This window comes from Typopeltis vanoorti, chromosome 22 (genome assembly GCF_054136105.1).
Source record: "Typopeltis vanoorti isolate ZY-2024b chromosome 22, IOZ_Tvanoo_1.0, whole genome shotgun sequence".
Lineage (NCBI taxonomy): Eukaryota > Metazoa > Arthropoda > Arachnida > Uropygi > Thelyphonidae > Typopeltis > Typopeltis vanoorti.
This window is the reverse complement of record NC_143570.1, coordinates 33453119-33466758: the sequence shown is the minus strand read 5'-3', so window position 1 is coordinate 33466758 and position 13640 is coordinate 33453119. Positions and strand designations below refer to the sequence as shown.

At 34.4% G+C, this 13640-nt stretch overlaps 1 protein-coding gene across 3 annotated transcripts in view; it reads right to left on the bottom strand.

Moving 5' to 3' along the window:
* The window catches only part of Acat1 (Acetyl-CoA acetyltransferase 1), a 159551-nt gene that overhangs the window by 124494 nt on the left and 21417 nt on the right, over nucleotides 1–13640 (bottom strand). For all 3 annotated transcript variants that reach the window (XM_090411742.1, XM_090411740.1, XM_090411741.1), the window contains exon 4: nucleotides 12835–12930. In XM_090411742.1, the coding sequence (XP_090267868.1) occupies nucleotides 12835–12930 (96 nt within the window). The remainder of the gene's footprint in view (nucleotides 1–12834; nucleotides 12931–13640) is intronic.

Sequence of the window (13640 nt, the reverse complement as noted above, 5' to 3'; positions counted from 1 at the left end):
GATCTCCTTTAACTAGAAGAAATTAAGCAATTGATTCTTATTAACTTTGATGATTTTATCTTATAACATAGCTTGTATAATTTTGTTTCAAATTTATGCTAAATGATGGATAAATTATAATTATTCCTATTGTTTACTGTATTCGCTTAATGCAATTTCACTTAGTGCACATTAATCATCATCAAATTCCTGCCATGTACCCTCACAGGGTGTACAGGATATGATAGTACTACATGAAAAATTTACATCATTACTAACTTCCTATCTACAAGTAACAGACTGATTCCACCAAATCAGTCTGTTACTTGTCAAGATTCCAACATTATCAGATCTTATATTTCTATCGTCTAAGGCACTGTTTACCATATCAATCCACCTATATCTTGGTCTTCCTCTGGGTCGTTTTCCTGCCAACCTGGCAAAGAACACTTGTTTTGCTAATCTTTCATCTCCCATTCTGTTTAAGTGTCCATACTATCTCAGATTAACTCTGCTAATTCATTCCTGGATGGTGATAATGTCAAGTTCTTTTCTAATGACCTCATTTTTAATATGATATTGCCAATGATCTGTTCACAATCCTAATCTTTCTCACACAATCCTAGTCTTTGGCAAGTGTTTTTCTTCTGACTCAGCTCTCAGATCCATAAGTTAAACCTGGTTTGATAACTGTTTTGTATACAGCTAATTTAGTGTTCCGACTAATTTCTCTCTTATTCCATACGAATTTATTCAATTGACTTCCTATCATGCGAGCTTTGTTGATTCTGTTGTCTATTTCCATATTTAATTTACCATCTTCACTAAAAATCGTGCCTAAGTAGGTGAAATGTTTCACTTGTTCCACAGGTTCTCCATTCACAACACAGTTGACATTTTCAAAAATTCTGCCTATTTTCATTGTCTTTGTCTTGTTATTATTGATCTTCATACCATATCTATTACAACAGTTATTCAATTTAGTCAGGGAATCTTGCAGACTTGTAGTGGATTTATTTAGAAATATAACATCGTCTGCATAAAGCAGAGCTGAGATTAACATCTACAATTTTGATATCCGGTTTAATACCACTTTCCTTCATAATGTGATCCATATAGATAACGAATAACAGAGGGAATAATGTACATCCTTGTCTGACACCAGATTTAACATTAAACCACCTTCCTGTACTTCTTTCAATTCTAACTGCTGACTTACAACTCAAATAAAGACTAAGTAGTGCTTGATATATAATTCCCCATTGACACCATATAACTAGCCTTTCGAATAGCTTCAATCTTGGAACCCTGTCATATGTCTTTTCCAGATCTACAAAACCTAAATACAGATTTTTGTTATATTCCCATGATTTCTCAACTATTTGTCATAAAGTGAAGATCTGATCCTGACAGCCTCAATCCAGCTTGTTCTTCACCAAGCTTCTTCTCAACTGTTTCTCAAGTATACTTGCATAAATCTTACAGGAACACTCAGTAGGGAAATACCTCTGTAATTCTCACATTCAGTTTTATTTCCCTTTTTATACATGGGTACTATGAGAGCTCTACTCCAATGATTGGGAATTTGTCCCTCTGTCCAGGCTTCCTAAACTATGCATTGTAACCACTGTTTCTTCATTCTTTGATGACTTGTATACAAATTTCGAGGGACTCTGGACGAAGGGTTGAGACCCCTGAACATTCCAGCACAAACTGTCTGACCTTCACTTGAATGCAGACTTCTAGTTCACCTCGAAAATGCACATTTAATCTCATTTACAGAATGGCAGAACCACGTTAGATGTATACCACCCCTGTTACCTCTGCCCTTGATGGTGGTATCAGACTGACGTTGGATACAATAAGTTTCACTTACACCGTATACAAAATATTGACATCAATACACTGCTGATTTCTAAAGGCATTGCCCTTGAACATTTCATTTTTAGACATTATCTGTTTATACAATCGAGCATGCCAATTCCTTTGGGTTTAAATACATGGGCTTTTAGGATTATTTACAACATTAAATACAAAGTTATTCTTGTGTGCTTTTAAGATGTGACCTCTATAAAAGTCAATGCAAGAAAAGGAAAATTTATACTGCATTAAATTTTACACCACCTTCTTGATATTTATTTTCTATGTTCTTACCAAAGTCTTCCCATGACTTTTGTTTAGCTAGTTTTACAGTCTTTAGTTTTTCTTATATTTGTCTCTGTATTCTCTAAGAGCACAAGCCAACTTATTTGCCAGAAACTTTTGATATACTTTCTTTTTTTCCTTCAGTACCTCTTTAACTTCCTGTGTCCACCATTGAGTTCTAATTTTCCTATTCTTGCAGACAACCTCACCAGATGCCTCTCTGGGTGAATCAATCAGGGTTTTCTTCAAGGCTTGCCACTGAATCTCCAAGTAGCAAGGTTCGGTCTCCAAGGTTTGGTTCCTGTTCTCAAACTCCTTCATTTTTATTTCAATAATCTTTGTGTATTTTAGTCTAGAGTTCACGTTTGAGAGCTGCTCAACTTTTATTCGCTTTAAAATTTTCTTCATGTTTTTCTTTTCAAAATGAAATTCGATTTTATCCTGCTCAAGACTAAATAGTGATCACTTCCAATTTCAAATCCTCTGTACACTCAATACACTTCAATGGGGGCCCAGTGGGAAAACATCACTATTAACAATAACATAGTCAATGAGGCTTTTCTTATTCCTTGCCTCTTGTGAATTTGTGCACATTTTTATGTTGGAACATTGTGTTAGTAATAACCAGTCCATGTCCTGAGCAAAAATCCAACAGGTATTTGCCATTATTATTAGCTTTGCCCTTTTCTCCAAATTTTCCCAAAATATTTTTGTATGTCTGACAATCATTTCCTACTCTGCTATTTAGATCCCCAACAAGGACCAACTTTTCCTTTTTCATTGTGTCAGTTGCTTTCCCTAAAGCCTCAAAAAATTCCTCCACTTCTACCTTAGTAGAACCTTCAGTAGGACCATAGGCACAAATAAGTCTCATTATCCAGTTCCCCATTCTGATATTTGCCCAAATCACTCTATTTGACACTGCCTGCCATTCAAGAAGATGAGCCTTGTATTTTGTGTTGAATGCTATGGCTACTCCTTCTTTTCCTTGATTGTCATGCCTGAATATAACATTTCGTATTTATTGCTCAGAAAGATCTCGCCAGTTTTTGTCTTTTTTGTTTCAGTAACCCCTATTATATCAATCTGGTACTTATCTAATTCCTCAGCTAGCTCCATTTCTTTGCCATTCAGGCTTCTTATGTTAATAATACCGATCTTTAACTCCGGTGATGTTGAGTTGGGGTATGTTTTCAGATTTGTTCCAGTAGCTGAATTTTCGCTGTTTACCCTGGTTCCCTGGCGAAAACAATGGCGGCCTTGTTTATCCAGACGACTCCAGCCAGCATGAAATTCTGTCATGTTGTACCATCATTTCTATCTTTTGGTTTAAGCCAATAAGAATACAATTTGGTCAGCTAAATCCCAAATTGCCACCCCATCCTCGTTCATTTAGTATCCAGGTAGATACCTAACAGGATGCACCACGAGAACGTGAGGATTGGACATTAGGTGAGAAGCCCTGGTCGGTTCACTACATTCCTTTAAAGGCTATGTGGAGTTCTCCTCTCAGTTGTACAGCTTTGACCCTTAAGCACCTCATGCGCATTAATTGATGGATTAATTAATCACATTAATTGAGGTTTTCCTGTATAAACCAACTGGAACAGACCAATATGTCTATATCCGTAATTAGTGATATGATGATGACATCATCTGCACAAAGAAAAGAGCTAAGTTGAAGATCAGCAATTTTGATATCAGGTTTAATGCCACTTTCCTACATAATGTGATCCATAGAGATGATGAACAGAAATCAAGATAGTGCACCCTTATCTCACACGATTATACAAATGATCCTCCTGTAGCTCCTTCAATTCTAATTGCTCATTTATAACTCGAATAAAAATGTCTGTGGTCGTTTAAGGGTCAAAGCCAAATAACTGGGAGGAGACCTCTGCATTGCCTTTCTGGGATGCAAAGAACTGACTGAGGCTTCTGAACCTAATATCCAATCTTCACCTTCTTCTTCAACATCTAGAAGAAGAAGAATAAACCCAACATCAGAAGAAATCAAGATAGGAATCATTAATATAAGGAGTATTAATGGAAAGGAAATCGAACTTGCATTAGAATTGGAAAAAGTACCACATGGACATAATTCATAATTGGTTACCAAGACAAAGACAAAAACAGGTGAGATCTTACTAAATAAGTACAGAATGTTATTTTCTTACTAAATAATGATCAAGGAAAGGAAAGAGTAGCAATAGCATTCAACACCAAACATGAACCAAACTTCTTGATTGGAAAGCAGTTTCAAGTAGAGTTATGGGCAAACTTCAAAAAAAGAAAATGGATTGGGGAAATGGACAATGAAACTTATTTGTGGCTATGGTTCCACAGAAGGTTCTTCTAGAATGAAGAGGAGGAGTTTTTTTGAGTCATTAGAACAACAGCTGACATAAAGGAAATGAAATCAGGTCTCCTTGTTGGAGACTTAGCATAGGAAATGTATATCATCAGGCATCTAGGAACATGTTGGGAAAATTTGGAGAAAAGGGAAGGTAAAAAAGTAAATAATAGTAAGTATTTACTGGACATCTGCTCAAGACATAGACTAGTCACCATGTTTCAACATAAACATGTGCACAAGTTCACACGGAGAGAAGATAAAAGAAATAAGAAAAGCCTCACTGACCATGTCATCGTTGATAGTGATATTATAAAGCTGGCTCAAAACACAAAAGAGTCTACAGAGGATTCAAAATTGGAAGTGACCATCACTTATCACAGTGAAAAGAACAGTATGTAAGGAAGTTTTAAGAAGAATTAAAGTTGAGCAGCTTTTAAGATAAATTATAGACTCAACTATGCAAACATTATTGAAGAAAATTTGCAGCAGTTTGAAAACAAGAACCAAACCTTAGAGTTTTCATGGAAAATTCTAAAGACATTGATTTAGATAGGAAGGTATGTGAAGTCGTCTGCAAGAATAGAAAAATAAGAATACCATGGTGGACACAAGAAGTTAAAGAAGCATACCAAAAGTTCATAGCAAATAAGTTGGCAGATACCCTAAAACAACACAGAGTAGTTTTGTTAACTACATATAAAAGTAGTTAACAAAAGTCATAGGAAGACTTTTGTAAGAATATAGAAAATAAATATCAGGTAGGTGGCAAAATGTTCTGGGGCTATTGAAGAGCTTTGAAATGGAGGAAAGAGTACTGTAAAAGGCATCAAAGATCATATGACATGAAAACTGAAGATAAGGATATCGTAGATGTCTGGAGTAATTACTTTGAAAGATGTTAAACAAACCAAGCAGTGAAAGAACCGTACTAGAAAATTTTCAAGAGGAATACAAAGAGCAAACATATCAATTTTTGAGGTAGAAAAAGCCATCAAAAACTTGAAATGTGGAAAGTCAACTGGACTAGATGATATCAACCAGAAATGCTTAAATATAGAGGTATAAGAGTTTTTCAGTGGCTACACTGCATAATTCCCAATGAATGAAGTAGAGCTCTTACAGTACTCATCCATAAAAAGGAGAATAAAGCTGAATGTAAGATTTATGCAAGTATACTTGAGAAAGACTGTTGAAGAGAAACTTGGAGAGGAACAAGCAGGGCTCAAGATCTCTATCCTTATCAGGATCAGATTTTCACTTGAAGACAAATAGTTGAGAAAATCCTGGGAATAGGAGAAGGATCTGTACTTAAGTTTTGTAGATCCGGAAAAGCATATGACAAGGTGCCAAGAGAAAAGCTTTTCAGAACACTACAATTATACTGGGTGAATGAAACATTATACACAGCAATCCATAGTCTATATTTAAGTTGTCAATTAGTTAGAAATGAATAATACAGAAAATACAGGAATCTAATTTGGTGGAAAATCAGGGATAAGACAAGGATGCACATTATCTCCACTCTTATTCATCATCTATATGGATCACATTATGAAAGAAAGTGGCTGGTATTAGGCGTGCTATTAAGAATTGGAGATGTCAAACTTAGCTCTTTGCTTTATGCAGATGACGTTGTCCTAAAAACATCTAGTGCAAGTATCTAGGATTCTCTAACTAAATTGAATAAGAGCTATAACAAATTTGGCATGAAAATCACCAATAAAAAGACCAAAACTATGAAAATAAGCAGGAACATAGAAAACTTCAGCTGCATTCTGAATGGAGATCCTATAGAACAAGGAAAATATTTCAGCTATTTAGGCACAGTTTTTAGTGAAGATGGCAGGTTAAATCTGGAATAGCCAGCTGAATAAATTTATATGAAATAAGAGAGAAATTAGCAAAACACCAAACCAGCAGTATACAAGACCATGTTCAAACCAGTTTTGAGTTATGGATCTGAGAGTCGGATTAGAAATAAAGCACTCAATCAAAGACTAGAGACCACATATATGCAGGGAGAAAAATTAGGGGAGTTAACTGATGGCATCAATGGCAAAATCATATTCAAAATGAAGATATTAGAAAGGAACTTGATATTATTCACATTCAAGAATTTGTCAGCAGAGCTAATCTAAGGTGATATGGCTACTTAAATGGAATGGGTAAGGAAAGGTTAGCAAAACAAGTGGTTGATACCAAGATGGCAGGAAAAATACCCACAGGATGACCAAGGTCTAGGTGGATTGATTCACTCAGAACTGCCTTTGGATATTGCATTAATATCCAAAATGTTAGATATTGGAATTCTTACAAGTAATAGACTAATTTGGAGGAAAATAGTAGATAAGAGATTAATAATTATGTAAACTTAATTATGTGGTGTTGTGATAGTAACCTGGACACCCCTTGGGGATATATATCAGGAAATTGATGACAATGATAAAAATGGATTTTTCTGTATAATGTTCAAATTTACCGAGTATAACTGTAGCATTCCAAACAGCTTTTCTCTTGGCACTATATGATACAGTGCCAGGAGAAAAGCTGTTTGGAATGAAAGCAGATGTTTTTCCAGCTCTACAAACTTAAATACAAATCACTGTTATATTCATAATTTCTCAACTATTTGTCTTAAAGTGAACATCTCATTTTAACAATCTCTACTTGGTCTGAACCCTCTTTTTCTCCTCACAATTTTTTTTAACCTATTCTCAAGTATGCTTTCATAAATCTTACCTGGAACACTAAGTAGATAATCCTGTAATTCTCATTCAGTTTTATTTCTCTTTACAGTTGGGAACTATGAGAGGTCTACTTCAATAATCTTGGATTTTATCTTCTGAATTAAGCAGTGTAGTGTGCTCTTTTCAATGTGATATTCATTTTTATCCTACTTAAAACTATGTGATGATCACTTCCAATTACAAAGTCCTCTGTTCTTGTATTCCGAATAAGCATGAAAAATATCATTATCAACAATCAAATGGAAGGCCTTGTTTTACCTTTCCTCTATTTATGAAGATTCAAATTAATGGGCATTTTAACCTTAAACCTCAAAACCTTAAACAACAAAACAAATCAAAAGACAATGGCACTATGGGTAGAAATAACAAAAAGTGTGTTTATATTTTATTGCAGAGTGAACCCCCACGTTGTAAGGACTACCAAATAAGTAAAAGTTCTTCTTCCTTTCTGAGCTTATTGGCCAAGTGGCCTGTTTAACTAATATTAATGTTTAAATAATAAATTAAAATGTCATCTAAACATAAAACATATTTGATGTCTTCCTCAGCTAAAAAAAAAAAAATCACATTTTAGGAAAAAAACGGAAGTGATTCGACACATCAGCTGGGGTGAACACCATTTACAGTTTTAACAATAATAACCAATGTAGATAAGATCAGGCATTCAAATATAGCAATTGTTAGTGCAGAAGTCCAAATAGCATCTTATTCAAGAAGTGAAGTAATGAAAAAAATTGGAAAAATAATTACTGCTGTGGATTGACAATATTGAATAAAAAATAAAAACATTCCTATAACTCAAGCAGTAATCATGTACAAGGCAATGTTCTTCTTTTCTAATTAAGGTTTCTCTGTTATGCAATTACAGTATTTTTACTTTAATTTATAACTTATTGTCTTATGCTATTTAATATTATGTGATAAAATTTAAAAATAACCATAATTCTTTATAAAAATTGCAAAATTATTAACTTATAGAGGTCAGTTTTCATACTGAAGGGCCAATCTCATTTAAACATATAATATTACCTCAATTTACAAACAATTCACTTTACGAACTGTAGGCTGGAAACCTAATCCCTTTGTAAAATGAGGGCTTTCTGTATAGCCAATATAACATTTTATTTTATTTTCTTGTCTTCTTTCCGTGTGAATTTGTGCACATCTTGATATTGTCATTTTCTGCAAATTTTCCCAAAACATTCTATATGTCTGGGATTCCTTTCCTATCCTGCTGTTTAGATCTCCAATAAGAACGAACTTTTCAATTTTCTTTGTCAGTTGCCTTCTCTAATAACTGAAAAAAATTCCTTTGCTTCTTCCTCAGGAGAACCTTCTATATGACCATAGGCACAAACATATTTCATTGTCCAATTTCCATTTTGAAGTTTGCTCACACAATCCTATTCAAATTGTGTTCAAATCAAGTTCATCTTCATGTTTGGTATTGAATGCTATCATTACTCCTTTCCTTGTTCATTATTACCAAAATATAAATGTCTCAATAATGCCAATTATGTCCACGTGGTACATCTCTAGTTCCTTGGCTAGTTCGACTTTTTTCAGTCAATACTTCATATGCTGATGGTACCTATCTTGCTGATGTTGAGCTTGTTCCAGCAGCTGACTTTACACTGTATGTCCTGAAGAAAGCAGTGGGTGGGGGACTCTTGTTTAACAAGTAATGCCCCAGCCAGTATGAAATTTTATCATGTAAAATAATGCATATTTGTTTGCAGTTTAAACCAATACAGAATGCAATGTAGTTAGCTAAGTTCCAGCCAATCTTCATTCATTTAGTATCCTGCCAATACCTACTAACCAGGTACACCATGTGAAGGTGAGGAGTGAACATTGGGTCAGAGGCCCTATTTAGTTCTTCGCATTCCTTGAAGGCTATGTGGAGATCTCCTCCCAGTTATCTAGCTTTGGCCCTTAAGCAAGCCTATTATTATTAATCCATCAATAGGACTGAATCTTAAAAGGTTTCAAAATTTACCAGAGAGCTCAATAAAATATAACCTTCAACACTTGAGTTCCTTGGCTTGCTATATAGACTTTTGCCAAAGGTTATATTCTCAATAAGCTCCCTGGAAAATTCTGAAACCTTTTTTAAGTTTCAGTTCTATCTGGTTATAACAATGATGTATTAATAATATCCTTAACATCAATAATTTAACTTATGGGATTAAAACTTTTTAGGCTCTATATATGTGTGTGTGAAAAATTATAACATTATGATAAGCTTTAACATAATGTTTAATGTACTACTAAAAGTCTCTTTTTAATAGTACATTAAAATATTGTGTACATTTGTTCATTTCAGACATCAGAGAAAAATGCACAAATAATACAGTGATTTCACTATGGATCTATTCTATTTAGCTCAACTAATTATTATTTATTATTATCTGCAAACCTCTATGAAGTTCAAAGACTCATCGTGGAAGCCATACACTAACCATTATTCACATTGCACCTCCTATAACTGATTCACTGATAAAGAACTTGTGACTTACCCTAACAACCTCTTCCACTCATTGCCACTCTCCAAGCAAAACATCTAGTTCTCATACCTTATTAACCACACTCTTGAACAACTTCCAGAGATGACACTTGACTTCTCCAGTCCTACCATGCTTGGGAAAATTTCTATCATATCTCTTCGTTTTTGCCTGCTAACTAAACTTTATAACTCACAAACCTTCAGCCTATCCTCATTATGGAATATTCCATAAACCAGTCTCAATTTTGGTCTCTCATATTTGAATCTTCTCCAGCATTTCAAAAAAACCTATTGACAAAATCTGTGTACTTATATAAAAAAAAAAAAAAAAAAAAAAAAAAAGGATAACAATCTCCTTCTCCCTGCTTGTCAGTGTAAAACACAAGTAATCTTCTGAGTTATTTTACCCACTTTTGCAATATCCTTCTGAACTTCAATTCCCTATCCACTTTCACTGCCAAATTTATAGCTTCATCAATTTATACCAGTGTAGTTTCATCTACATATGATGGTGTGCTAAAAGTTGTGATAATCACCATGGAACTTACACATTATTCTACATATTCCCCACGAAGTGTTATACACTTGTTACAATGCTGCTGCATAATTTGCAATCCTCTGAGAAAAAAGTCTTTCTCTTGTTGCACAAATCAGTCCTCTGTAGTAAATTTTGTTCCTTTCAAGTGTTTCTTCAAATTTGGGAATAGGAAATAGTCAGATGGTGCCAGATTTGGCAAATAGGGTGGGTAAGGCAGACAATGAAAGCCCAAGTTGTGTACTGTCTCTATTGAGTTTCATGGGCAGTGTGAGCAGGTACATTGTCCTGCAAAAGCAACTGTGGCATTTTTTCCTTCGGCACCTGAAGTTTATACAATAGAGCTGTTGAATAAACTGCTTCTCTAACAGTTTCACTTTTTTTTTTTTTTTTTTTTTTTTTTAGGTACTTGGTAAGAATTACACCATCCATATCCCAAAAGACAATGGCAAGAACCTTTCCTGATGACTTTTGGGTTTGGAACTTCTTTGGTCGTGGAGAACCTTTGTATCTCCACTCCAATGACTTGTTTGGTCTCTGGAGAACCTTTGTATCTCCACTCCAATGACTGTTGTTTGGTCTCTGGGTCATAATGAGGAAGCCATGTTCATCAACAGTCACAATACAAGCTAAAAAATTTGCACCTGATTTCTCAAAATGATCCAAAATCCCTTGAGATGACAACACTTGTTCTCTATTTTGGTCAGCACTGAAACATTTGGAGACCCACTTTGCTGAGAGTTTCTGCATATTGGATGTCGGTGAATAATGACCCCAACTCATTCCCTGGATATCCCCCAGAGTCTTTACAATGTTTCTGGCTGGTATTTGTCTATCATCAAGGATCATAGCATGCACTGCATCGATGTTTTCAGGTGTAATCACTGAGGAAGATCTTCCTGACCTGGGGGCATCTGTTGTCTTAGGATGCCCAGGTTTAAACTTGGCCACCCATCTGGCAACTGTTGGATATGCTGGGGCACATCCCTCCCTAAAGCCTCACACAAAATTTGATGAATCTCAGTTGCAGACTTTTCATGCAGCATGAAAAACTTGATGACAGCCCCACCTCTGTGTTTTCAAATTTTTTCAAAACTTCCAATATGTCTTCTTATATATCATAAAAAAAAAAAAAGAAATTATTACAATCTGACTGCATCAGATTGTAATAATTTCTTCGGATTAACGGGTTTTAAGATATGTTCTTTCTTGTGGCTATATCAGCTGTTTTAATATCATTTTTGTTCTAGGTGTTTATTAGAACTTTTCAGCCTCCTCTCATAATACTCTGCCTGTACTTTCTTCATCCTAAAGTGCATAACTTTATACTTTGCCACAGTAAATTGATCCTAAATTGTCAGTCTATTAAAATCATTTGAAGGATTGCTGCATTGCTTTTATAAACTAATGCTCTCCTCATTTTACATCTTCAGCAAACTGGATATACCCTCTGAAGTCATTCCCTAATTATCATTAATGTACAAATTAAATAGCAACAGTCCAAATACAAAGTCCTGTGGCACACCATTAGTCACCTGTCTTCTGCTGGATTCTACTCTGCTATATACTACTATTCTCTTATTCAAGTCACCAGCTTCTTATCATCACCATCACTATTTGCTCCAATTTACATAACAGAATTTGACATGGTATCCTGTTAAGTGCTTTTGCAAAGTCCAGCAGTATCACTGTGTAGCAATTTCCTCTATCCAACTAAGCTTGATAGTAAAAAGTGAATTACAATTAATTCTTCAAATCTGAGCTATCTACATAAAGATATCAGCTATAGGTTTATGCCTATAACTTATTAACCAAAGCCCACAACATTGTCAAAATCCAAGTCTGGCTGCACTGCAATAAAGATAATTAAAGATAAAGATAATTGGGTTTGGATTTGATATTTAGTCTTATGACTCAGACATATTAGAAACATTTTAGTGTATTTAAACAGCCAGAATCCAAAAACACATTATGTTATTAAAAAAAAAAAAAAAAGTGTGTTTGTGTGTGTAAGATTTGTTTACAGAAATCTTACACACACTTAAACAATCACATCATCACTCAGTCCAACAATATGGTAGTCTCAAAACATTAACACACAAGATCAAGGTTATTTGATCAAATGATAAAGCACTTTTCATTAGCAAGACCAAATTATCTATCTCACTTATTTTTAAGCCAATGGATACAATCCTACCTGTAAGATATAAAATACAATACACTTTTTCTCCTGCTTCTGTCCACACAGGAGAAACAATAATATACTGGGAGATTTTTGAAGCATTAAAATGTCACCCATGACATTTATCAGCAGATATGCCTATGTATAATTACAGTGTTGTCACCTGCTTGAAATAATTACAAAAAGTAAATTACAGATCTTTCATTTTCTGAAATTTTGATAACATTATAATACTTAAATAAATTTTTTGCCAAAATCTTTGCAATTCATCCTCAGACACAATCACTATCATCTATATTATGACTACTGCACAACTACTATATTTGCTTAACAGGATATGAAGGAAATACGCAACTTTACTACTGAACAATATCACAAATTCACCTGCACCAAGGGATGCTTGCCGAGCAGGAGCCTGTCCTGAATTACCCTGTAACACCTGTCCCATATATACTTCTTGAACATCTTCTTTCGAAATTCCTAAATATAGCCAAGAAATGAAAACACAAAAAAAGTTTCAAACAAATCTGACTATACACTATATTATAAAAATCATATGAACACCTAAATATTTAACAAAACCTCCATTTTTACAAACTCAATACCATTGGCTCATCTTTGGCCATTATTATTATTACACTCTCCTGATAAGACTTCTCACTAAATATTGATAATGATCCAGGTATTTCAGGTCATTCTGCAACCAATATGACAGTCACTTTCCATAATCAAGTCATGTACAGGATTTAGATCAGGGTACTGGTCAGTCTTACCTTTGTATTCCTACTTCCTCAAAATTATGTTGCCACAGTCTGTGTAATATGACATAAAACATTATCATGGTGAACTCGATTCAGAAATTTCTAGGAAACTGACAGCACAAGAATTAACAAGAATGTCAATGTAACATTTACTGTTCATTTTTTCGAAGCACAACAAATTGAGATCTTATTCAAAACTAGGAGACATATTGCCACACCATAATGCCACCGCTGTTAATTGTGTTATAACTGCATAAAATAATCAATGATAAACATAACAGCCTTCATCAAAGGGGTTTATTAAGTTGGAAGTCAGATGGTTATTATATACAGCTAGTCATTTCAGCATTCATTCTTTTTTAATATCTTGCAGTACAATGTTGTTAGTAACTGGCATAGGCATACAGTACTCAAGAAAAACTGAGGAGT